A 26,168-nucleotide genomic window follows, 5' to 3' on the forward strand; every position below is an offset into this window, starting at 1 on the left:
CATCTCCACTGAGCTGCACTCAGAGACAGGGTGGGACAGACGGAACCCAGCATTGTTTAGCCCAGGGGACAAATGTCAGCAGAGATTTAGTCTTGAGATGTCGCGCTGGAGCATTGGGTTTCATATCAAGCATTTGCCTTCACAGACTCTGATTTTTGTCTCATTTGGGAGAACTGTATTTTATAGCTGCCCATGTTTGCACAAATCTGATTGGAAGCGTTTTAAAGCGGAGTGCACGTAAAATCAATAACTCCCCCAGCTGCCAAATGCACTCAGGTCCAAGCCCTTGATTTCCAGGACTGCTTATGAAACCTAGAAACAGGAAGCATGGAGAATCTTAACCCTTTGTTTTGAGCAGGCTGCCAGATGAAAACATCCACCTTTCAACTCGCACAAAGAGCGAGCTATTCCTCCATGCTTGAATTCTGGGCTTCCTCTCATCCCAGACTCTTAATCGCTGCTGGAATGGGAGCTTGCTCAGCATGTGCAAGAAAGAATGAGCCATGCCTTCAAAACAGTGTCAATTACTACGGGAAAAATTAAAAGTTGTAACAAAGCAGATGCTGGAGAGGTGAATCTGCAGGAATTGATCACCTTCTGTTAATTATGAAGCATTATTTATATCTCAGAGAAGGAAGAGAAGCAGAGGGTGCTAGTAACGAATCAAAGGTTTTCCACTGGGGACAATGTGTGTGGATAACTGCTGTCTCTGTGTTTCTCTCTCATATCTTTGCTCACTTTTCTTCCACTGCTTTTTTCCTAGCTGGTTTTTGTTCTGCAGTATGTGTTGAAGTTCCGTCAGAGACAGAGGCGGTCCAGGGGACGGACATGAAGCTGCTCTGCATCTCCTGCATGAAAAGGGAAGAGGTCACAGCCAGCACAGTGGTGGAATGGTTCTACAGGCCGGAAGGTGGCAAAGATGAACCCGTATGTATGTTTGGGTAGCTGAGCCCTTGCTTTGGTTGGCCATGTTTGTGACATATGGTCCAGAGAGCACATGGGAGAAGCCAAAAGATTTAATATGAAGAGTGTGAGTTTGTCTTGCCACAGGATCCTTGATGAACAGATCCAGACATGAAGAACAAGGTTTATGCCATGTTTTCATTCAAAGTCTGTAGGAATGCCCAGCAGGCTGCTTTAATATCATGGAGGAGAGATGAACTGGTAGCTAAATTCAGCTGCAAACCCTAGATCTTCAGTTTGTATGGTATTTTTACCCAAAGGTTCTATAACACTGCTGCTGAGCAGTAACTAAAGCATCTTTTCTTGCTGAGCTGATTAGCTGAGCTGATTAGCACACAGCAGGTACCCATGGCAGGAAAAGCTAGAATCTCTTGGTGAGTTCAGACATTTTGGGTTGCATGTACATGAATGTCAATTTCCAGTTTCTTTCTTTGAATCTGTATCATCCAGTATACAAGAGAATTGAGAAGGAAAAACAGAAGCATGGAATGATACCGGCCATGTTGGCCAACTCTTATTTCTTGGGATGCTTCTGAATTCTGAAACTGTTCTTTGGAGGTTAAATCAGGCTCTGCTAAATCTGTAGGACAGAATTTAATTCTTTTTTGCCACAAAGAAACCAATGGTGTGCTGACTGTGGGAGGATCTGTGTGAGTTGCTTTTGGATTCCTGTCAGGAAAAGGTAAAATTAGTTTTCAGGGTGAATTAAAATGGGAGCCTTACAAGAATGGTTAATCTGAGAATAAGGTTTCAGTAGCTATTTTATCCAAGCGTGGAGAATTCGATCTGTGCCTTCATTTCATCATGATTAAGTAGGGCCAGGCAAGACAGCAAATAATCTCCTACTCTGAGAACGAAGGGAACCACACAAGGGAATGAGATGGGTGATGTATCTGCTAGCAGCAGCCCAAAGATTGGCCATGAAAGTGAGCTGGGCAGGCAGTGTGATGGCTGTGGCCAGCCAGAAACTTGCCAGTGCCCAGGCCTGTGAAAGGCACCCAAGGTCTGTGCTTCTGATGCTGTTCTCACACTGTTGTCCTTCTACAACATCTCCACATTAGCTGGATATCTCAGGGCTTACCGAAAAGGACTTTCTGTCTTGGCAGTATTGTTTTTTGTGGTACCTTCTGAAGATGACCCAGCAACTGACAGGCCAGTCACTAAGGCTACAGCATCCTAATTTTAGTTCACTTGCTGATTTTTTTGTGTGTGCCATTGTCCATATGTCTCTTTACTATTCTCTGCCTCTGTTTTTTTTACTTCCATGATGAAAATAATTCAGTTTTCTCTCTTTGGTAAAGCAGGCTGAGATTTTGAGGTAAGGGATAACAAAATATGAATATATGTTGATCCCAGGAAGGCCATATCCCAGAACATGCAGCATGCAGCCAGAGGAGAGCAGAGTTCCTTGGATATGCTGTGGTGTTGTCTGAAATTGAAGTCAGCTATTAATCAGAATATCCCTTCATGTTCCTTCACAGATCTACGAGCACAGGAAAATGAATCACGAATTTCCAAGCCGCTTCAGTGGTCGGATACAATGGAATGGGAGTAAAGACATGCAGGATGTATCCATCACTGTGTTAAATGTCACTTTGAATGATTCGGGTATCTACACCTGTAATATCACCCGGGAGTTTGAGTTTGAGATTCACCGGCCTCTCTTCACAAGCTCCAGATTGATCCACCTCACCGTGGTGGAGGAGGGTATGGAGGACTGGCAGAAGTCGTGTCGTGTCCTAACTGGCCGTGGGTGTTTTATACAGGGACAGGATTTTTATTGCATTGTAGGAGGGGGATGACTGAGCTGAGCTGCCAGACAGTCGTGCCAAGCAGAGGTTTCCACTTTCTCTGGTCGGAACCCTCACCTCTCCCCTGGTGGCTCAGGGATGCTACAGCACAGATTTTGCCTGGCTGCCCACAGCTGCTCCTTCCTCACTTCCTCCCCCTCCCTCTCTGAACTCATTCTCCATTTTGATTTCAGTCTCTTGCATCCTCCTTTCCTTTGTACTGCTCTTCTGTCTTACTGTTACTCTTGTTTTTGCCCAGTTCTGTGCTGAGATCCTGGCTGTAGGAATCCTGCTGTCCACTCCAGAGTGGGACAAGTTTTATCCCCCATCCTTTTATTTTGTGCCTTCTCTTTCTTTCCACCCTGCAAGTGTCTGTTTTGATCTCTCTCTAAATCAGTGTTGGCACAGCACGCTCAAGCAACTGCAGCAAGTAAGACATGAGAAAGAAAAGGGTATGTGCAGCTGAGATAGGCTCATGGTGAGCAACCTGTAGGTTGCAGAGAACACAAGACACAGGCAAGCCTATGCATCTTTGATACCAGTGGAAACATGCCCTGAAATTGCTGCTGGCCTGTTTTATTGGCAGCCTTGCCTGTTTCCTGTCTTTTGACCCCTCACAGAGTAGTGGCAGTTGGGACTGTGTGATAAAGTTAGGAAAGAGGAGATGAGGGTGGGAAGGTCTGAATGGAGCTGCTGTGCTCCAACAGCTGTATGTAAATGATCAGAGATGATTTCATTTTCTTAACAGCTGGAGAAGACTTCACCTCAGTCATCTCTGAAATCATGATGTACATCCTGCTGGTCTTTCTCACCTTGTGGCTACTGATAGAAATGGTCTATTGCTACAGGAAAGTCTCTAAGGCAGAGGAGGCTGCCCAGGAAAATGCGTAAGTGTGAAATCTCTCCAGATGTGAGCTGTTCTACGAGGGGTCCTTCAGATGTTTCAGTCCAGCTCAGATTGCAAGAAGGCTGAACTTTGCTATTGCATATTTCTAGCTGAGGTTTGCTGTGTGTGAAATCATTGCACTGGACGGGATTGCCCAAAGAAACAGTGCACTGGCAAGGGAAGGATGATGCACATGGTAGGGAGGGTGGCCAAGGTGGGCAGGATTCCAAGGTGACCCAGTTTGAACCACGTGGAGATGCTCTCCTGGAAGGCCCACTTCTAGAGATCTGACTCACGAGTCTGTAGCCTATACCATGATAAAGCAGTAAAAGAGTGTAATTTTGGCAGTTGACAGAGCAGCGATGTTCCAGTTTTTACGCTGGCCTATTCCTAAGTTCTTTACATTCTCAGCTTAAGTAACAGTGGTCTTCGTATGTGGTGGGGAAGTTGTATGCATAGGGTTTTACAGCAGGTAAGCTCAGCATTTGCTTCTGGTTATGCCAAGGATCTTCTATCAATGATATTTGTAACCTTAGAGATACTTTGGGGAATTCAGCATCTCTGAAGGAGTGAAAGGACTTGAAGCACGCACTTCAGGTTATGCTTTCATCTTTTTTTCCAACCACAGGACAGACTACCTTGCAATTCCATCAGAAAACAAGGAAAACTGTGCCGTGCCTGTAGAGGAATAGCAGAGAGGTGTCTGCAGAGTGCACAGCACCGAGGTAAGTGATGAGGGAGCAGTGAATTGCTGCTTGTGCCTGTCCACACTTCAGCCTTACTGCTGTGGGTTAGGATTGTGTGGTGCTGGAGAGATGGCACAGGAGAGATTCCTGGAGGTTTTGCCCCATGTCTGGAGCTTCCATAGTGACCTCAGAAGCAATTTAGGTATCACTGAATGGTGGCATTCAGGCTGTGATGTAATTACTACTCCTTTACCTAATCCTCTGGAGTTGGAAATAGTGACTGTCCCCTGCAGGTAGGGAGCTGTATCTAGGAGGAATGACACTACCTCCAGAGGAAACAACTGCTGTGGGAGGGCTTTGTGTGCAGAAGACTGGAATCTAGATCCCTGGAAGTCTTGTTCGTGTCCCTTCAGGCATTGTGCTGATCGTGGCATGACCCTTACTTGAGTACATTCCAATCACTTGCACTCCATGGGGAATTCTCTCACTTGCAGGGGCTCTGAAGACAGAAGGATCACGTCATGCCAGCCAGGTTTGAGGGGGAGCTCTACGCCATCAGGAGGAAATACGGGGAAGTGTAAATTCTCTTCCATTTGCCTTGGACTCTGTACAGCCTTGACTTTGGCCTCATGACTCCATTCTGAGCTGCCAGCCCATTTGTTAAAGGACTCTCCTTTTGAAGCATGCTGAGCAAAGGGCACAGGGGGTGTGGGCAGCACGGCTCCTTCCCAAGTTTCAGTTTCATCATCACGTTAATGGCTTTGTAACTGTTAATGTCATTTCTTAGCTGCTATCACCACCACCTTTATTTGCAAAATATGCTAGTTCTCCATTGCAGACATAAAGGGTATGTGTATTGTTACTCTGACCTGCAGGATTGGGAATATCTTCATCTTAAGGTGATGATGTTCCACCACAGCCCAAGATGTGACTATAGGTGTTAAACAGGAAGAGTTTAATTAGTGTAGCTGTTGCTCAGTAAGTTCCTTTGGACTCTGGGCTGCCAGGGTAGATGCAGACTAGCATGAGAACTATAAATGCATTAAAACAGATAAAAATGTGTAGTAGGAAGATGAGTCCCTGTGCTATGGTCACACCTGCTTCTGAAGGAGGGAGCTGAGAATATAAATCCTGAAGTACTCCTAATTTGGGAGGCTGTATAACGTAAGTATAAGAATCCCCTGTCCCCTCCCTTTCACTTAGCAAGAGTTGAAATTCTTAGTTCCTTCCATTTGCCTTGTGCAGCAGGTTTACTCCTCAAGCATACAGAGACAAAGTGATAGGAATAACCTGTGGAGCCGTGTTCAGCAACCACAGGGGAGCCAGTAAGACAAGGTATGCCTTTAACCTGTTTTTGGGGGATGCTCTGAAAGGAAGACAGCTGGATGCAAACAGGCAAGCAAAGGAACTAGGATGCATAGCCCTCTGAGTGGGACACGGCTTTGTAAAATAATCCTTGCAATTGTGATGGTCTTCTTATACTATATTGCAGCACCACCTAGAGGAATAGAAAGAAAATCCTTATTTTTTCCTAGTCTGTTGTAACTCTGTTTTGTGATTAGTCACCAATTTGAATAGTCAGTATTCATTGTAAATGACACATTTCTGCGCAGGAAATGCCCTGTAAATTCAGTGGTACCTACGCGAATCTAAATCTTAGTGGCTTAAGCAGAGTGCCATTAGTTTGCTGGCTTCAAATGTAGATCAGTTGAGCACAACCATCAGGATTATGAGGGAAAAACAGGCAGAAACATTGGCCAGGGTAGAGTTGTACTTTAGGATGAAGTGGGGAAAGACTGAGGGTTTTTTCATATGGGAGATGTTGTTACATCCCTGCTGCAATGGAGCCTTTATTGCTTGCAAGAGCTGACAAATTTTGCTACACCGACTGCTTCTAAGTACTACGAAGTGCTTGTGAATCTCAAGGCATGCTTTGTACATACGGGATTTCCCCTGCTTAAGTTCTGCTGCAGTTTGTGTTGCTAAAAATCATAGAAATGTCTCCATTTGTAAGTTAGGTCCAGGCCGGATTTCTAACTGGCCATTGTTCAAAATTCCTTTTTTAAGAGCGAGTTTCAACTTCAGCCAGCTGTTACGATGCAGTCCTCACAGAGCTGAGTCTGGCAACCTGAGCACATTTTGCAGCTGAATCACGCTTGTAGTCTGGGCACCTTAAACTCTAATATCCCCAAATACCTCCTCTTCTCATTCTGCTGGGTGTCTTCATTTTCCCTAGGCCATCTTGCCTGGCCTCAGGGCACTTGGGGGCATAATCCTAACTCTAGATCCACAGCAACAGAGGAGCTGTCCCTGCAGTTTCCGTCGCTGATCATGGCACTAACACCCAGGGTGATTTTTAGGTAAGGTCACTAAACCCCTCTCCCACTTCAGCCGTGTTCCTCCCAGCCCTTATGAAGTGCTGATAACTTTCTGATGGTACAACGTTGAGCCAAAAGAAAACCGAAAAAAGGAGTGAACAGTTTCTTGAGAGCTGCCTCAGGTGGTAAAGAAGGGCTGTCCTGTAGTCCTGCACCTTGTGGTATTTTACACACATCTTCTTTAGATGCTTTTTGGACACATCTTTCACTTTTCCAATTCCTGCATATGACTATTGCCCTGTGTTGTCCTAAATGGGAAAATGGTGTCTAAATTTTGCTCAGGATTCCCACAGTGAAAAAAAAAAACAAAAAAGTTGCTTTATTTCAAGGGCAGCATTAAAGGCAGGTTATGTCCTGGGAGAGATGGTCCTGGTTGGGATCTGAAGAGACCCTCTCTGTGTATTTGGAAATGATAGCAAAGCCTAGAAGCAGGCAGGACAATAAAAAGAACGAAGCACTCACAAGTCACACTGTCGTTTGATAGATTTTTTTTGTTTAATTTATACCGTACTTCCATTGTACTAGCTACTTACATGGAGTTTTGGCTGCATAGCCTTTACAATTCCTAGGTTCTAGCAGGTAAGTTTCATGATCATTTTCTCGCGTTTTGCGCACAGCGCAAACCTGATGACAGTTAAACAACTCCTAAAACAAAACCACAGATCCTCCCCCAGCCCACCCTGAAGTTCACGTCAGTGGCCAACAGCCTCTGCTTCCCAGGTGCTGATATCCAGAAGGGAAGTGCACAGCCATGGGTGTCTGTATGACCGTTCCCTCGCCTTGCTGACACGAGGAGATCCTCATTAATCTGCCATTAGGGCAGCAATTGGGGTTGCAGGACCTGGGGCTCAGGTGGGCAGAACACACTCCAGGGTGTTTAGCAGCTTTGCCCAGCCCTGGAGCGTGTGATGAGATGAACTGCTGTGAGAGTGACGACGTCCCAGAGGTGCCACAGCCACACAGTGCCAGTCCTGGTGGTCAGAGATGTATGCTGCGATGGTTCTGCTGCTCCTCCCTCTGCTCTGAGCTCGTCGGGCCAAGAGCCAGGTTAGTGCTGCTGTATCTGCTCTGCTAAGTGCTATTTCAAGGGAGGTGGGCTTGCAAAGACGTGTGTGGCGCAGGTTCCACCTCTTTGCTGGGTAGAGCTGTTTTGCAACAGCCATTCTCCCACCTCCTAATGCTGCTGGGGCAGTTTGGGCCGAGACTGAGACACGACCAAGCAGCTGTAGAACCTGAGCTGCACATTTGTTTTATTCCCTAACGATTCTTGGAGTTTGGGTTGGGGAAGGGTGGCCATTTAACGTTAGCAATGGAATTGGCCTACATGAGTGAGGTAACAGAAACGGCCAGAGGAGGTTACCTCCCTGAGCCATGTGCAAATATAACTCCTTCCACAGAAGGAAGTCTTTTCCCTACTGAAAAAAAAAAAAAAAAAAAAAAAAAGGAAACAAACAAAACACATTCACTTAAAGGGCGTACAGACTGCATCAAGGGAAGGCAAGCAGGGACAGCACCAGGTCAGTCCGTCCATGACAAAGGGAATGATTGTCTGGCAGCAGAGGAGTGTGGGGAGAGGGAAAAGCCATAGCAAGTGCTGCAAAATGTGTGGGAGAGGAAAGCATGGCACACCAGGATCCATGCAGAGGTTGAAGCTCATGCTGTCTGGCTAGGTCAGGGAATAATCTCAGTCGGCAGTCAATAAAGACATGAGGATATTATTTGGCCAGTGTGCACATCTAAAAAAGAAAGGTATTATGGCACAAAGAGACTCGTGCAGGGGAGGGTGCAAAGCACAGAGATCAGAGCATGCCAGGCAGAGCCAAAAAGGCAGCACAGTTACACCTCAGCAACTACACTGACACGAATGTTTTGCAAGCTACTTACCTCGGGTGCTTTGGTTTAAGAGTCTCTGTTTTGAGTATTGTTTTTAAGCAAGCCCCTGCTGGATATTTAAACTAGTGCTGAGACTGAAAAGACCAAGCCCGAATCTACACGAACCCACCACACAACCTCTCAATGGCAGCAGACCCTGCTGGAACGATCTCTCTGGAGTTGAGCACATACCTCAAAGTTTTGCCAACACAGTTCTGCCAGCTGCCCTGAGAAACATGACAGAATTGTGCCTCCTGCCCCTAGCCAGCAGTGCTGCGAGCACCAAGCACTGCAGCTTCAGCTCTGTGCCACTTTCAGCATTCTGTGGAATCAGAAATTCCTAGCTTTTAAATTAGAAAGTTGCCAGCCTGTTATTCTGGTTGGGAAAAGGAAACTCAGATAGAGCTACCTGGTTGTATGCTGGAAAATGGTCAGTTTGGTACATACCTCACCTGGGAGCGAGCATGGAAATGCACTGGGGATGTTCTTGTAGAGAAGAACTCTCAAGAGCACAGCCTCTTCACAGTGATAGCGGAGTAGGACTCAGCATGTTAGTTAGCCACATGGTAAGAAGGAATACCTATTGGGGTCAGAACCTCTTCCCAGATCACTGCAGTAGACCTGGGGACCAGCATTCACAGAGGGGTTTGTGTATGTGTGAACTCGCATTCTAACTCGATGTAAATGAACCCAAGAGGAAGAAGAGTCTCAAAAGTTTTCCCACTCTGAGTAGTGGCTCCATCTCAGCCTGGAGCTCTTTCCTGGTGCTGGGTGGGGTACAAGTTGCAGGCTGCTCTGTCTCCTCTCTTCAGGTGCTTCTGAAATACAGATCTGAGAAGGCAAAGCTAGCAGGAAAGGAAGAGGAATAAAGGCCATGGGACAAGGAAGGGCTGCACTCAGCACAGCCTGTATGTACACACTCCCTTCTGAGTAGCACTTCTTATGTGCAGCCAAAATACGAGGCTTGCAGATGTTTCTTTTACTCAGCTTTGGTGTATTGCAGGCCTGCCTGTCACAGAAATCATTGCAGGCATATCCAAAAGGTCTCATCTTAAGTACTGGCACTGTGTTCCTAGTTGCAAATTGGAAAATGAACTTTCTACTGGCTCCTATAAAGGTGGGAAAAAGCATGTATGTGTAGGCTACGTAGTTTTGTGCTGAGGATAAGCAGGCTGAAGTCTGTCCCCATCTACACCCAAGTGAGCTTCTGAAACAAACAGGGTCTGTCTGATGGGAAAAGTGCTCAAATTCACCTTGAGCTCATCCCAGATGCCATAATCCAAACATTTCCTTTTAGGTAATCATTAAAAGGTATGTATTTATTTATTAAAATCCTATCAAGCTAGGATTAGTGATGTATTCTACAGAACCAGGTGACATAGACAAACTGGCAAATAGAGCTTTGTCATCTCCCTCCTGCTGATAGGTAGCATCTTACTTGGCACAAATCAAGCTGCTCTGTTGGCATGAATGTGCACGTTTGGCTGGAGCCATGTTTCTTTGACAGTCTCTTTTGTAGTTGCCAAAATTCAGCAAATCCAAACCCAGCTCCACTTGCTGGACAGATTATTTATGTCAAACGTGTTAAACCCAGTTTAATATGCAGGTAAAATGAACAGTAGCGCTTCATACTTTTACAGCTGCCTGTGTGTAACCTCACATTAATTTGTCTCCAAGACCAAGCCCAAGGACGCTGTACCACTGGGAACAGCCAGAATCACCGCAGTCTGCAGAGATACTGCAGAGAAAGGAGATGCACATATGAGCAAAGGGATTTCTTGCCTCCATTACTAGCAAGAGAATGTCAGATTTGGTAAGCAGCCAGCTCTAGCTACTGGCATTTATTTTGGACCCTTTCAGACACGTGGGTTTTCTGTCCTCTGCTGGGTTATATTTGTGTATGTACAGAATTTTGCTGGCCATGCTGCCAAGACCCACATTCCAGGTTTCTTTCTCTTGCTTTTTTTCTGGCTAGGCAGCAAACATAGGCCTTCCTCTCTATTTTTTCCTGCTCTACGGAATTAAATACTAAAAGAGGGGAAGATGGGCTGCAAAGCATTTTTCTGTGCTTTAGTGACTGTGGGAGTGGTGAAGGGGCATCTCAGCCAGTGTGGCAAGTCAGCAGCAGGGAACCAGGGCCCCCTGGTTCCATAGTGAGAGCAGCAGAATGCTCCTCTCAGGCTCTAGCAGCTCAGATTCATTGTATAGCAGCCATTTCAGCAGCATCCCTGGAAAAAGTCAGGGAGCATCGCAGTAGTCAGCAGCATGAAATGAAACAGTCATAAATGCAAGTTATTCCCTAGTTCTTGAGGCATTGCCAATTGTACCTTGCTTTCACAGTCTTTTAAGTGCATTCAATTACCTGTTTGTGAGTCATCTTCTCTAGGTCATACTGTGTCTAGTGTTTGGTCATTAAATTATTAGGCAGGCTGGGAGAAATCAGCAGGTTACTTCTAACAGTGGTACCTTGCCATGGTTGGGCTGCATATGTTGAAGCTTGTGAGGGTTTTCCCCAGCTGTGTGGATTTGTGTTCCTGTACACGAAGATGCAAAAAACACTCACCTTTATGTCCCCTGCTCTTTCAGTGCCAATTAGAGCTAGAGACCAATGGACACATGAGACCTGCACCATTTCTTGTGGGGAACACACAGCTGACTCCTTTCTGCATCTAGGAGGTGGACATGGCCTGGTTCTGATCAAAGGTTCTGGACAAAGCTGGAGACTTGAGCGCATCACCTAACCTACTGGGCTGGGTAAGATGAGAAGGCATTTATTAATTGCTTACTCCTGCACCCCCATCCCACCCAGTGCACAGTCCCTCTCCCCTCATGTGGCTGCTAATAGGAATCTGGAGAAATACCCTAGAAGTAAAAATGCATACTGTTTTTTTAATGCAGGTCTGCCACCTGACTTGCTTAGAGAGCCAGTGCAACGCTTTTAGCTTAAGAGAGATCCCAGTCACTACCTTACACTGTGGATAACACCCAGATCTATCCCACATTCCTTGGCAGTACTTTTTCTGTCTTTTTTATTCCCTGGGGCCCTTCCTTACCTCTCCTAGGCTGACGGAGGCCCTGCAGCTGTAGATGCAGGCATGTAAGTATCAAAAGCAAAGATATCCTTTTGCTGTCACCGCTGAAGGAAAAGAATTTGTTTCCTAGTAGCTCAGAAGTAAAGATGAGGGTTAAGAGGTACGAGCAAAACAATCTCGCAGACCAGGGATGAGAGGTCAATCTACCAAGCAGGACAGCAGGAACAGTTCTGCTGCTTCCTTAGCTCTCCCACTCCACGTTGTGCTAATAGCACACAGCTTGGCAGGAAGGAGTGCTCACATATGAATACTCATTTTGGTTTTCTTTTGAAGTTGGGGCACTCTCCCTGTTGTGAGAAGTACCACAGGCAGCCCTTATCCACACCGATGTAGATCTTCAGCACAGGGATGGCTTAATGGCAGGGGCCCAAGCACACAGAAAGCAGAAAACCACAGCAAAAGTAAAGGGGACACTGTCAAAAGAAATGGAAGTGTGCTTTCTGCAGTGTGGCTCTCCTTCCTTCCTCTGAGCGCTGTGTGGGCAGATACTCCTGCTCCCTGCCATCTCCTTGGCTGTTAATGCACTATCAATTACAGGAGGAGGCAAACTAAGTGTTTGGAGAAAGCATTTCAAGCTCGTTTACATTCTGTGCTTTGCTCTCTGAACCAAGCTGACCAGCAAGGCAGCAAATTGCATTTCTGCTCCAAGAGGCATAGAAGATGATTGCCAGGGAGACCTGCTCTCCACAGACCTACAGCAATTCCTCTGGAGGCCTCTTCTCCAAATGGGGGATCGTTTTTGTAAGGGATCGATGGTGATTGCCAAAACCTCTCTGCCCTGAAGCCAGCAAGGTAAGAAAGTTGACAGTGTTCCCTTTATATGTGGAGATACATATCGTCAGTCAGGGGCCTTCATGCACAGGGAGGGGAGGGGCATTCACTCTGATGCTTCCCTTTGAAACGACAGAAACAAAACAGACAGACGAACAGCCAGGAATATTACAGAACAGTGGTGCAAACAGGGCCCAGGGTAGCACACTTGGCTGCATCCCTAAGCGCACCTCAGTGCCAGGAGAGCACAGCCCTCCCACACACACACACACACGCACACACACACCCCACACTACCACTGAGACTCTCCATTTCAGCCAGTGTTGGAGGTCAGTCCTTCCTCTCGGTACGTAGGCTTTTTTTTTTTCTCTTAAAATCTGTATATAATATATATATATTTATATTCTGTATATATATTTATATATATATATATATATATATATATATTTATATATCCTATTTACACATATTGCACACCGTCCTCTGGCCTCCTGCATTCCGGCCTGTTAGTGGAAACGTTTCCGTTTCTCCTCTGGATCTGACCCGAAGTCCCGGGACCCGATGCCATTCTGGAGATTTATTAGTGAATCCTTCATCTGCAAGACAAGAAACATCTCCAATGTGCTACCCTGAAGGTGACAGCACTTTGGGATTTCCTTCCTCATCGGTGCCTCCTCCATCCATGTAAGTATTGATACCTTAAACATCTGCTTTTTGGGACTTGTGTAGCAGGGCTGGGCAACCAACAGGGGAATCAGAAGATGGGAGCCAGTGAGCTAACAAATAAGGGTCGAGCAGAGTGATGCACAGGATAACAGGCACTCACCTTAAGGAACAGCAGCTTCTTTCATTTATGAACACAATTCCAAGCTGCCCAGTGTCTTAGCTGTTCTTGAGGGAATGGGTTTTAAAACTGCTGCATCTGTGCTGTGAAGGGCGTGTGCCTTTGTCCCTGTAAGCTACATACGACCTCAGAGTCAAGGAGAAAAATTCTGCATTGCAAACAGAGTGCCAAGGTCTTTATAGCACCCTCACAGATGCCAGAGACTAGATACAAGCTGTGTTGTCTAATACAAGGCTTTGGCCTTGCAGGATTTTCTCCTTGACTTGTCTGGATGCCTATGAGATGATAGAGAACCCATCTAAATAGCCCTTGGGACCTCCTGCCCAACCCAGTGGCAGAAGACTGACTGACTTAAAGGGAGATGGGAGCAGAGGCAATGTACCTGATGAGCTGCAGTGGTCCATGTAAGGCTCAGGGATTGCAGGTGATGGGCTGGGAGTGACTGTCTACTCACAGTGCTGCTGGGATGTGTGGTCTCACCTGGTCTAGAAGCATCACAGAGGATTTGATGATCTCACGCCATTTTTGTAGCTCTGAATCATGGTACTTCTGCTGAGATTCTAGTAACTGGGCCCATTCTGTCTGTGACTGGGGTAACCTGCCAAGCAGAATAGGAGCAGGAATAAATCTGGGGAAACTATTTAGTCAAGGATGAGCAAAGTGGACCAGAAGGTGTGGGGGTGGTAGATAGCATCAGTCTCTGTTAAATCCTCACACCTGAAAGAAGCAAATTCTCTTAAGATTTTTCTAAATTGCCCATCACTGTTACCTTAACTGTGGTAATCAGGAGCAAAGATGTGTCTTTTGCAGAAGAGCTGTAGTGTGTTGGAGCCAAACGCCTGCATGCCGGGGAAGCAGTGTGTTGTCACTGCCTGGGAGATGAGTACAGCAGGACATAGTAATCCTGTACAGTTTCCATATTTTTGGGGTGGTTATTTTTTCCTGCTGTGTCAGTCTTTATCTTAATACCAGATATTCTTTATCACTTAATTACTGTCTCCTCCCTTCAGGCCTAATCAATCCTCCAGATGCAAGCACTCAAGCCACTGATGAGAAGATTCCCAGGACTGGCTGCCCTGAGCTGCAACTCAGGGGCTCAAGCAGGTGCAAGCAGTGTGCCTGGATAGCAGGCGGAGCTCGCCTGGACCAAGGTGAGGATAAATCTCCATGGAGCATAAGAGATGTGAGGAGGAGCAGAGTCAAGAGAGTTGTAGGAAGACTTCAGGGCGTATCAGGGCCCTTTTTGCACACTTTTCCCTGGAGAGGTACTTTGTTTTTGTATGCCCTCATCTAACTCTATTGCTTTGTCTTGGGCCTCACTGGTTTCTAAGGTAGTTAAGCTTGTAGCTAAGCTTTTGTCTTCTGTTGGGTGTCTCTTCTTTATTTTCTTGGGCTTTGCTTGTCTCTAAGACAACTAAATCATTGCTTTGTCTTCAACTTACCTCTTAGAATCTGCTACTTAAGATAGCTGGATCTCTCCTCTCTTAGCTATACCTCTTAAGCTTTACAGGAGGTAGTGGAGATTTTTGTGTGTCCTACTCTAGAAACTGAGTGGATAGCCTTCCTATGGCTATAACTGCTCCCAAAACTAACCTCTCAGATACGTTTGTTCTTTCTCCTAGCACTGTAATTTAACAGTCTAAGTGGTTCTTCTCTTAACTTAGCAAATGAGCAGTGGGGTGCTATTGCTAACTGCTCTGTTAACTGCTTCAGGGATGCTCCTTGTTTTGCAGAGATTTATCCTCACCTTGAGCCAGTCATGCTTCACCTGCTTGCCTGGTGTGCTGCAGTCACATGGCTGTGAGTAGCAACCTGTCCTGATGATCTTTCCTGGGAAGCTTGAGATTCTGGAGCTTGAGTGCTTGCAACTGTCCTGCTCAAGCAGCTCCAAATGTGGATATAAAGCAATGACATTTTAAGCATAACAGCAAAAAGCTACTGCAATTTAAAAATGGATGCACTCTCAATTTCTAATAAATAGCAGTCTACATCTAACAACTGTTGCTTTCTTTGTCTAAAGGAAGAGGATTGATTATATTTATATGTGGGATCACTCACTGTCCCTGCCAACTCCAAGTCATACGGATACAAAGGAATGGGCAGGGGAGCCTCAGGGTGAGCGTAGACTATTTCTGACCCAGCAGGTGGGTTTGGTCTAGGTCACAGCAACTACAGTTAAAACACCACAAAGTTGTGTCTGTAGGGGCATAGAGTTAGCTGTCATATTAAACAGCATATAAGTTAAATGCTATACTTAATAATGGAGGGAAAGAGGGAGGGAGGAAGAAAGAGAGAAGAGGAGGGAGAGAAGGGGAGGAAGAGGAAGAGAAGGAGAGAGAGGAGGGAGACAAAGAGACAGAAGGAGGGAGGGAGAGGAAGAAGGAAGAAGGAAGGGCTTTTCCCCAACAAGTAGCTTCAGCTAATTACCTGCTTCACCTATTACGTATGTTTAATCTATTACATACAAAAGAGAACCAGGTAGCCCTGAGTTTTGGTGTCTCTAACGCCAGCAGGAAACATGCAAGAAGATGTAAAAACAAAGCTGGTGTGACAGTACCTTTCCTGTAGCCGCAAGCCCTGCCATGCTGTGAGTGTCTGGGTGGTATATTCCAACATCCACAGTTTGTAGAACAGCATCATATTGAGAATGACCAGCAACACCAGGCTGCAAATAAATAAAGCAGTCATTTACTATAAGCACTGCTACTCCACTGCCTGCCTGTCAGACCTGGGAAAACACCCAGGGCTTTCTCAAGGTTCCTGGGACCCAGGTCCACGCTGTCTGTTAGTGAGGATTTACTCTGAGTAAGGCCCAAGAAATCAGAACCCAAAACTTCATCACATAAGAGAGATGTATAAGGAGGACAGATAGCAATGACCGATGCATCAGACTGAATGAGCGGATGTGGTGAATGCGGAGAAGGGGAGGGATAAGGAGAATAAGGAGGTTTAAAAAAAAAAAAAAAAGAGAGAGAGAGACAGTACCTGAAACAGATCCTAATGGGAGCAGGGAAGAGAAAAGACGGAGTAGCTGCAGGTTAGAAACAGACTGACACAGAATAGGAGAAACTGGGCTGAGCAGAGAAGGCTCACAGACAGTACAGAAGATAAATAACAGGGAGGAGGGCAGGAAGGAACAGTGGGAAGAGACTCAAGAGGGAAAGAACAAACTGTGGGCTTGCAATTACTGGTGAAATTCAACCAAGAAGGAAAGATGAGCTGTTTGGCTCTCATGGACATCGATAAGGAGCGTTCATGCAGGGCACTGCCATGTAAAGGCACGCTGCAGCCAGCACTCCTCACTCTTGCCTTGTGCTAAAGTGGAAATGCCACCACAGGCTGTGCAAACCACTGCTTTCAGCACATAGGGTTAGCACATGGAGCTAAGATAAGCTAGCAGCTTGCAAGAGAGTGCTGTAAAGTTTCTGTGCCTTGCTATTCACCTGTCTAACCACAGAAGACAGCACCAGGTGCCTGCCCAAAATTGTCACAAGGCTCATATTTCTCCAACAGCTCTGTAAACTTCTGCAGCCTTCCTCCCCATAGGGAAAAAAAATGCAGAAAAACTAACCCCAGACTGCCAACCTCAGCCTCCTCACTAAAGGACGAGTGGAGCTTATGAAAAGAGTGACCACAAGTTCTGCTGTTCCTCCACAGTTAGTATTATGTTTTTAGCTTCCTTAGCAGTAAAACCACCTGGGCTGCTGCTTTAATTTGTACTGCTTCTCAGCCCGTCCAGCTACAGCTGCAGCACTAGCACATGAAAGCTACAGGCAGCCCAGGAGGCAGAGAAGCAATAAGCACTCCTGCCTTTTCCACATAAAGACTGAGTCACGGGAATACAAGGGACCCATACCTGGCTCACTCAAAGCACACATCCAGCAAGCCCAAGACTAGAAAGGTGGTAGCATAAAAAAGACACAGACCGAATATGGTTCTTGCTGCTGATCTAGTGAGAACACTGACAGGAGCAGAGAACACCAGAAACATGAGAGGAAAAAGTAAGTTAATGGCTGACTCTGAAGGCAGAGTTAAAATAAAATCAAAATCGCTTACACAAAACTGATGACAAGGAGCAGCTTGGAAACGCTCTGCAGGTGGAAGCCACTGGGGCTCTCCTCAGGGATGTGCCGTGTCTGCGTGGAACCTGAGGAGACAGGTGTGTGTAGGCTATGAAATGCTGTCCCATGGAGAGGGCAGTGTTTTTCCACTACATGATCTTCTACCTTATTCAAAACAATACTCATGGATCCACTGCTCTGGAAAGCCCAGGCCTTTCTCTCCATTGACTCTCCATGAGCAAACTTCCAGCTTGTCTCCAGGGCTTGTCCAGCTCTCCATCCCTGAGTGTGAGGGGTCTGTGGCTCCTTACCTGCCACGTGCTTGATTCGGTGAGCAACCTCCTCATCCGTGGGGGTGGTGACAGGACTCAGCACCTCCTCCAAGTGCGGCACCCGCAGATGGGCATGGGCCCGTTTCCTCCGGCGGACTGTTGATTGCTTGCTCACTTTCTCTTTGGGGGATTGTCTGTGGACCTCAGCCAGGTACGTGCTCTCTGTTTTGGTCAGTTCACTTTCTGCAGTGACAACGAGGGAGAGAAAGCATTTAATAGAAGCGGAACTAGCATTGCAATGATAGAAACTCTGAGCTCTCTACTGGCACAGCAGCTGGATGGAGTTCAGATATTGACTGCCGGGGTATGAGATGGCTGTGCCACAGTACACACCACAGATCCCTCACACCTTCAGCCAAACCCTTACCCCACACTTGTGTTAGAGAGGAGCTGATGATCAGCAGGTGCTGCCAGGTGCTGGGCAGTAACTTTGGCTGACCCCATTTAAAAGCCTCTCTGAAGTCTAAGCCCCAGCAGGCCAGCTGCAGCTACCACGCCATTACACTGCCTGCTTACAGGAGACATGCATAAGCTACTGAGAGTGCTGCTGTCGTTGCAGCAGCTCTGGTCACTGCCACCCTTACCTAAATGACGGAAATAATCTTCCAGGCCGCTCCAGAAATTCTTCTCAATGAAGGATTTTACCAGCCCCCAAGGCTGTTTCCTGTAACGTAACTCTGTGGAAACCCTGCAAGAAGGAGAAGTCACTCTCCATTTTCCTTCCAGAGGTTACATCAATTCCAAGTCCTCTGTCAATGTGTACATGAAAATCAATCATGCCCACGCTTATCTCTGGAATGGTTTCTTTCCTTCGTGTTTCCACATCAGAAATACCACATGAAAAGTCCTTCCAAAGGCAGAAGCAGGAAGGCTTCAAGAGAGCTTCCCCTGAGAGGATTCCCAACACCCCTGGCCATGTGCAGGCAGACATATAGATTACTTAGCAGAGTGAAACAGAAGCCCTACAGCTTTTCCTAATACCAAATTCCTCTGCTTGTCCTGCAAGGTGCTTCACAGAGGCGCAGCCTGCAAGTACGTCCTACTGCATAGTGCGTTCTGTTTGCTGTGTATGGCAACTGCTCCTGCAAACAACTGCTTCAAAGAATGAAATCTGCAGATTTTCTCCTTGGCCCAACTGTAAGTCCTCTGCAACAACTGTGCTGTTTCCTCAGTGCTGCCACAATAGGCAGCTGTTCCATGCTAAATCTCTGCGACAGGAGTTTTCTGGCAACAAGGACACAAGGCTCAGATCTCCCCACCCCTCCTAACACACCAAGAGAAGCACTCCCACCCAAAGGTGACTTTTGGTTGTCAGTAAAGCTGTTCATCCCACCAGAAGTGTACCTGAGTCGGCTTTTGTTTCTGGCAACACGAGTCAATGTGTAGCGGTTAATGGTGTAGAAATAATCATGGTAGGGGACGTCGTGAGTTAGCACCTCTGCATCTATGACATAGCACTCGCTTTCTTGGCTGGCTTTGTACATTGTCTGCATAAAAGACAGCATGCAAGGCAACTATTAGTCTGGTTAGAACATGGCTTTGATAGATAGGCACCTTCACTAGCACCTTACAAATACAGCTCCGTGACAAATAGAAGACCAAGACCATGCCCATGCCCAAGCCCCATCCAGCATTTTGCATCAGATACACGGTTCTCTGCCACATGAGGACCAATTCTGAGGGACCTCTGCAGTTATTATCTCTTCTCACTGAACGAATATCCAGCTTTTCAGGTAGCAACCTGATCTAAAAGGAGAGTTGACCCTGCTTTGAGCAGGTCCTTTTTGAGGTCCTTCAAATCTGAACACTGTAAGAACACATCAGTCAGTTTGTTTAACTGTTTCTGATCTGCTTCTTTATTTGTCTCCAAAAAGACCTCAAGGGGGAACAGACACAGTAACTGAAGACCCATAATAAAACTGTGGCTTTTCTTACAGACTCTTCCCACTTACCTCTGCGGTGAGGACACAGTAAAGTGCACCTCTGTGGTTGGCACCACATTCAGAATAAAATAACCCATGTCCTTGCTTGCCTGGAAGTGTGCCTTTGCCCATCACCTTGTCCTCTCCTTTCTCTTACCTTCCCTGCACACAGTCCTTGCTTCTGCACAGCACGCTTCTTCCCACCTTTGCAAGGTGGGATTCTCCTTCCCTGAAGCACACTGTGAGCCACCCCCATCTTTTATTGATTCTCCCTTAATATTCTCTCAAGCTAACTTACAGCTGTTACCTTTGACCACTTGAACACATCTCTGGACATGGGTGGAGGCTTTTAATCTCTGTAGCTACAGCACCTACTGGATATAGGTAGCCCAGCTCTTCTAACGCACTGCAGATACTCCCATTTCTTATTTTCTTACCTTTTACAACAGCCATCTAACTGTCCTCACCACTAAAAATCCTGATAGCTCTATGGAGAGCTGTGAGACAGATGAGCTGACAGTATGTGACTGTCCTGTGCTGGAAGCACAAAAACCACCACAACAGGCAACAGACAGATATTAGAACCTGCTGCTTGGTGACCAACAGATCTGCTTTTGCTGGAAATGTAATGGTCCTTTCCTTGCAGCACAAACCAGTGCGAGCTTAAGATCAGCTCTTCACATTTGCAGTGATACTGGGTAGCACGTTAATACAAGAAAAATGTGTAAAGGAAAATGGATAGGGAGGATGCAAACGTGCAAAGCAGCATGCCTGAGGCAAGAAAGAAAATCACAGATCTGTTTGTACAAAGCATTACACCAACGCTGCACTTTCACATACCTGCGTTTCAGTGACAGTGGCAGTTTTGGGAGCCAGAGGGTTGGTGAGGGTAATGGTATACAAGATCACTCTGGTTTGATTGCCATTTTCTTCCTTCTTCCAGGGGTGAAAGATAATATCTGAGAGGAGAAAACAATATTCCATCACAGTAATTGAAAGGGATGCCAAGTCAGGAAAAGGCATAACCAAATAACCGAGCTCAGGAGAGTATTTCCTTCCCCCTGCAAAGCTCAGCTGCAGAAGCACTATAGCTCAAGTAAGTATGTAGGAAAGGTCTCCTATACTAAACGTGATCACTGTAGGGACAAGACGCATCCTCCCCCAAGATTAGATGGGAATATTTCTGCCTGGAGCTGCCTTCAAGCGGCTCTGCCCTGAGCTTGCAGAGTCCTGCAAGTCTGCTAGTCAGAGGGCTAAGCAGAGCAGCTGCAGAAAGAGCCTCACTGCAGCACAGCTTCAGATTTAGACACCCACAAGGAACCACAAGTGTGAGGAATACTTTCCCCTCCTGCAGTGCAGAGAGAAGGGGTAGGCTGGAGTTGTTGTTCCTTTTGCATCCTACAGTTACAGGGAAAGGAGGACAGCAGTATGCCAAGGAACGCACCCTTTGCATCATCAGTCTGTGCCAGTGTCTGATGTGGAGCTAGCTATTTTTTTTATTAGTAGGCCTTGAACACAGGATCAGGCCTTAACTGATAGCAAAAAGAACACAGATAAAGAATGTGATTCAACCATAACCTTACACATGGCTCTTAGACAATAAACCTCACAGACAATAAACGCCACAAACAAGGCGGGTTCTACTTGCTTTTGACTGCCATCAATACAGATTACAGCAGTCCCAAAGACCTCACAGCATTACCCAATGCTTCTATTATCAGCCACACTGTGCTTCCAAGGGATGTGTTCTAGAGCTACATACTAAGACCTTGCTTCTGTGCAGACGTCTGCAGCTCACAGGGAACACAGCCCCCATCAGCAGCTGGGCTTTGCCAGCAGCAGCTTACCAGAGAACCGGCGCTGTTCCATGAAGTCCCTCTGGAACTGGGAGTCCGTGAAAAGCAAGTCATACAGTTTGTCCACGCTGAAGTTGAACACTTCATTCACATACTGACGGCCGTTCAAGTCCTCATAAAACGCCTGGACTTCACCTGTGGGAAAACAGGCCGGCAAGCCCCACCTTGATCCTCTGTGCCAGCATCACAGGCTGTGCTTTTACAGGACAGTGTTTCACAGAACGGAATTGCTTTTATCCCTTTTTCTCCACTGATCCCAGGACAACAGCAGGAATATCAGGAGGGGTAATTACCTATATGGCAATTTTTAGGGACATTCTTCCAAATACCCACTCCCCCATATTCACTTCCTGCAGTCTAGACTAAGAATTCTTTGCATCTGGACCTTAAGGTCCAGAAAACGAATTCAGTATTTGCTGTCCCAGTCCCTCCCTGGAAGAGGCAGAGAAAAAGCAGAACAATTATGGCCTGCCCTGCATACCTTCATCATGGGTCTCAGACGAGTCGCTGAGCTCAGTGGGAATGTCTTCATTGTCATTGAAGTCCAGGGAAGGGGAGTTCACAGGGGCAATGATCTCTATTTTCTCTCCCATGATATTTGCAATGCCAAGATCTTTTTCCACAGGACTCTCTGCTACTGCCTCCTCCTCTTCTGGTAGCACCCCATCAAACTGCAGCGAGGACAGAGCACAGTGAGGGCACGACCAGCAACTAGAAAGTAGGGATTATTTCTGAAAATGATTTATATCTGCACATTGTTCATATTCATATATTATCACCCCTTTGAACATTTGGCCTCTACGTGTCTGGAAATTAAATAATGGAGAGGTGAAAAGTTACCATATGGTACTTGTAAAGCACATGGGTGCATTAGATCACATCCTCTCAAAAAAAAAACCACATAATTCATGCTTGGGATATACACAGGGCTTTTCATTTGTTCAGACAAATGCACAAACAATAAGTTTTGTGCTCCAGACAAGTACTACACTAGCTAGGAAAATCTGAGTTCAGGTTAGAGTCAAAGAAGGTGCACTCTGCCACAGTGCCAACAAAGGTGCCCACCACTTCCACCACACTGCAGGCAGAGGAAGAATTTTAATTCCTTTATCTCCAATTCTCCATTTCTTTTAACCTAAAACTGTAAGTGGGGAAACAGCCTTGCTGCTGGGAGTCCGATGTACAGCTTTTAGGTCAGGCAGAGCTTGCTCACATCCCCTCAGGCAAATGCCATGAGCTCCTAAATGATGTCACACGGACTGTGGTTGCCAGTGAAATCCCAGAAAAAAGGATTAGTGATGCCACTGGAATGGAGGAAGACCACTTACCGAGGCTGGAGCTTCACTGCTCCCTGTGGATGTCAGCGTGCTGGCAGTTACTGATTTCTTTGGCAGCTGAGGGCTAGCTTCTGGCTTGGCCTCCATGCTGCTTTTTGAGGAGCTGTCATTGACTTCATTCTCTTCCACAGGAATTTCTTCACAGTAGCTGAGACGCCACAGAGAACACAGGTTTTTATGTTTACACCTCTCTGTACAGCTACAACTGGACACACAGAGCAAGTAAGAATATTTCTGTGCAGTTTCTAGTCTGATTGGAAGAGCAGGGGAGATCAAGCCCAAACTATTCAAGTGCTCATACACAGACTGGCAAGCATCAGCACTTTCTGACCACGTAACATGCTGACTAGCCCAGTGAATGGGACACTTTGGCACATTTACAGGATCACTCATCTAACTCAGCAAATGGAGAAGCAACTATTTCAGCTCCTACCAGTTTCTAGGAGGAACTGGTACACTTTCAGCTTTTTAGCCATTGCACACCTACTGCCACAGAAATATTTGGCCAGAACCCAAAACCTCTCAGCAGGGACAAACAGCAGTTCGACATGAAATACTGAAGGACTTTCGCTCTCCTGAAGCCATCTTTTCTTCATCACAAACAGATACCATTCCCCCTCACTCACCCCATTGTGTTGAAGTCATCATCTGGAGGCACATAATCTTCATCATCGCTGGTCAGACCCAGCTCATTCCCATAACACTGATGGACAAAGTGCCAGAGCTCCTTTGGGCAGAGAGGCTAAAAGAGGGAACAGAGATTAGGGTACACTTTCAACCAAAACGACTAACCATAATGAATACACCACACTTACACTGGGACTCAAAATGCCAAGTGCTAATTTAGCCCTGTCTAAACAATCTTCATGTTTGACTCCTGTTGTAGGTAATGGAAGTGAACAGCACTGTGGATTAGGATGCCCTTTTTCCCCAATATGAGGCTACACCCAGAACAGCACAAGTAATGTGTTTTCCTGCTACTACAATGCTGTGCATGTAACCATGCAAGCAGTAAAACCGTGCTTTCCTCCACATGCATTCTTCCTATCTCCTACCTCTTCTGCTCTATATAATGTCTCCTGCCATACCAAAGCCCAGTGCATTAGGAGATTTCTTTCCCTCCAAGTCTGCTTAAATGAAAACCACCTGAAAACTACAGAAACCAGGAAAACGATCTAAAAGAGCAGCAAGGAGAAACATTTTCTGCTGCAGTTTAAAATCAAGAGAAGTTACTACTGGGAAAAGCCTATATGTATCTCAAGTTAAAAACAGAAAATGAGTTGACAAGACCATTCACAAAAGTCCAGCTTTTCAGGGATGCAGGTCAGCTGATTGCCATGAGACTGCATTCTGCAGCTCAAGAAATGGGGCTGAACTCGTGATTTAAGTATGCAGGACATGGATGAAAGAAAACAGATTTTCACATGTGAGAAATGTATGACCAATGACAAAGATTTCTTGGTAATGATGGAAAATAACCCTAGGGGACTTTTTCAGAATTGCTGGCTTGAATTTCTTCCCACAGTTACTGTACATGGTAAAGCAGGAAATTTTTAAACTAGTTCCCTAAAAGTAGCCATCAAAAATAACAAAAAAGACTCAAGTGAGAAATTTTTATCCAGAATGAATATCTAATTCTGTTTTACCTTCTTTTCATATGCACTCTCTATAATTCACATGTCCTGTCAAGAAAACCACACTCGGCTCTGTCACTCTCTCTCCTGCTAGGCACAGATCCTACACAGGGATAAAGCTCTAAGTGTTTCCTGCCTTGATCATTCCACATCTCACTTCCCATTCACTATGACTTTGAAACCAAGGGCATTAAATTTTGTTATGAACTTCCAAAGGCTGATTAAATTACAGCATATGGTAGCAACATAAGCTGCCTATTGCAAAGTGATCCCTTTGCACACTAGATACTACCCCAACTCAGGACAGGGCATTCTGGTACACGATAACTTCAGCCTTCCAGTATAGTGTGAACTTAAGTCCAAACATCTCCAAGTGCTGGCAACCCTGTAAGATCAGCTCATAAGTCTTACTCATGCAGCAAAGCCAGAAATACTCAATGGACAGTGGAACAGATACTCAGACCAAATATAGTATATACAGTGACCCTAGCTCAGCAGGTGCATTTCCCCACTTTATTTTAAAATCCAACCTACTGAGCCTTTGCTCAATGTACCTCGCTCCATTCTCATTCTAACTGGGGATGCCCTTTACACTTCTGAAGCACAGACATACTAAGAACACTGTCTGTGTACTGAGCTGTCTGTGTTACAGTTTGAACTGCTTTCTTCTGAGCTGTAATTTGTATTACAGAGCTGAAAAACCTCCTCTCTGAGACTTCCACACCTCAGCAGAGTCAGAGAGACACCCACTGCATGTGCAAGACATGCCTGTAGGCAGACAGAATTCCATGCAAAAAGAGATATTTGCACCCACAGCAATGTCCCTGCTCCATCTAAACACACATGCTTGTTGCCATTACATCTTTTATGTACACGCATTAGTCCCAGGAATTGTGCTTCTGCATAAGTACCCCACCTGCCTTTCATCCCACCCCAATGCTGAGGTGCTGGCCTCAATACCTTGTCAAGGAGAGCATTCTGCCAGAGTCTGAACATCATCATGTACGTCCTGTCTCGAGCCCCAAAGGAAGTAAAAAAGTGCTGAATGGGAAGAGATGGAAAGAAAAATCAGTTCAGAAAAGGCCCACAAAGAAAGGAAGAAAAACACCTCTTTGGATCACTTTTCAGAGACAGTGCACAGGAGGACTGAGCAAGCCGTACAGCACTGCTGCTCAGTTCTTGGGCACAGACAGAAGTCCACAGAGCCCCTGCATGGCATGGCTGAGTGCCTCTCGACCAACAGAGCTGGTCTGAGCACAGAATGAGCTCCATCAGCTAAGGAATACTGTATAACGCAGCTCTACTTCCACAACACTCCATATACGAGCTACATACATGAATTCCAGACTCAGCTGAAGCCCAAGGTCTGCAGAAGCTCTGCACCCAGCCCTTTTCCATTTGTGCCTTCTCCCATGCCCCATGAACCACCAGCAGTCCTTTCCATTCAAGAAGCTCCCGTGGAGGTGGTGCTAACTCCATTCCCCTACCCGTGACACCCAGAAATTGCGGCCCCAGAGGTGGAGGCTTCCAGGAGGTACCTTTTCAGTGTCAGTGCAAACTTGGATGGCATTAGGAATGAGCCGTGCTGTTTTTTCCTTGGTCATCGAGCAGATATCCTTCAAGCGAACTGTCAGCTACAGTCAGGGCCATGCAGAAAGGGGAAGGCAGAAAAAGAAAGCAGGTAATGAGACACACTGGTGAGAAGGACGACGGAAGAAGTGCTTTTAAAGTTGTCAGCAAATAT

At 46.1% G+C, this 26,168-nt stretch overlaps 2 protein-coding genes across 27 annotated transcripts in view; one reads left to right on the forward strand and one right to left on the reverse strand.

Moving 5' to 3' along the window:
• The window catches only part of SCN3B (sodium voltage-gated channel beta subunit 3), a 63,952-nt gene extending 55,792 nt beyond the window's left edge, over positions 1–8,160 (forward strand). The window contains exons 11-16 of one of the 3 annotated variants that reach the window (XR_014879712.1): positions 764–927; positions 2,445–2,670; positions 3,502–3,640; positions 4,268–4,364; positions 4,820–5,489; positions 5,571–8,160. Coding sequence is in view for 1 of the 3 variants with exons in the window: in XM_085209394.1 (XP_085065520.1) it covers positions 764–927; positions 2,445–2,670; positions 3,502–3,640; positions 4,268–4,331 (593 nt within the window). In the remaining 2 variants the exon portion in view is untranslated. Of the gene's footprint in view, positions 1–763; positions 928–2,444; positions 2,671–3,501; positions 3,641–4,267; positions 4,365–4,819 lie in introns of all 3 variants that reach the window. The other 2 variants (XR_014879713.1, XM_085209394.1) reach the window with 2 other exon arrangements.
• GRAMD1B (GRAM domain containing 1B) overlaps positions 7,175–26,168 on the reverse strand; it is a 111,092-nt gene continuing 92,098 nt past the window's right edge. For 19 of the 24 annotated variants that reach the window (XM_085209382.1, XM_085209383.1, XM_085209380.1 and 16 more), the window contains 14 exons: positions 25,963–26,058; positions 25,385–25,465; positions 23,417–23,532; positions 22,782–22,995; positions 21,935–22,124; positions 21,445–21,588; positions 20,438–20,556; positions 19,020–19,162; positions 18,260–18,363; positions 17,655–17,858; positions 17,339–17,429; positions 15,840–15,947; positions 13,763–13,880; positions 7,175–13,034 (listed from right to left, as the gene is read on the reverse strand). In XM_085209382.1, the coding sequence (XP_085065508.1) occupies positions 12,945–13,034; positions 13,763–13,880; positions 15,840–15,947; positions 17,339–17,429; positions 17,655–17,858; positions 18,260–18,363; positions 19,020–19,162; positions 20,438–20,556; positions 21,445–21,588; positions 21,935–22,124; positions 22,782–22,995; positions 23,417–23,532; positions 25,385–25,465; positions 25,963–26,058 (1,818 nt within the window). In that variant the 3' untranslated portion in view covers positions 7,175–12,944. The remainder of the gene's footprint in view (positions 13,035–13,762; positions 13,881–15,839; positions 15,948–17,338; positions 17,430–17,654; positions 17,859–18,259; positions 18,364–19,019; positions 19,163–20,437; positions 20,557–21,444; positions 21,589–21,934; positions 22,125–22,781; positions 22,996–23,416; positions 23,533–25,384; positions 25,466–25,962; positions 26,059–26,168) is intronic. The other 5 variants (XM_010723641.4, XM_085209379.1, XM_085209377.1 and 2 more) reach the window with 2 other exon arrangements.

The sequence above is a fragment of the Meleagris gallopavo genome, chromosome 26, assembly GCF_905368555.1.
Source record: "Meleagris gallopavo chromosome 26, MGAL_WU_HG_1.1, whole genome shotgun sequence".
NCBI lineage: Eukaryota > Metazoa > Chordata > Aves > Galliformes > Phasianidae > Meleagris > Meleagris gallopavo.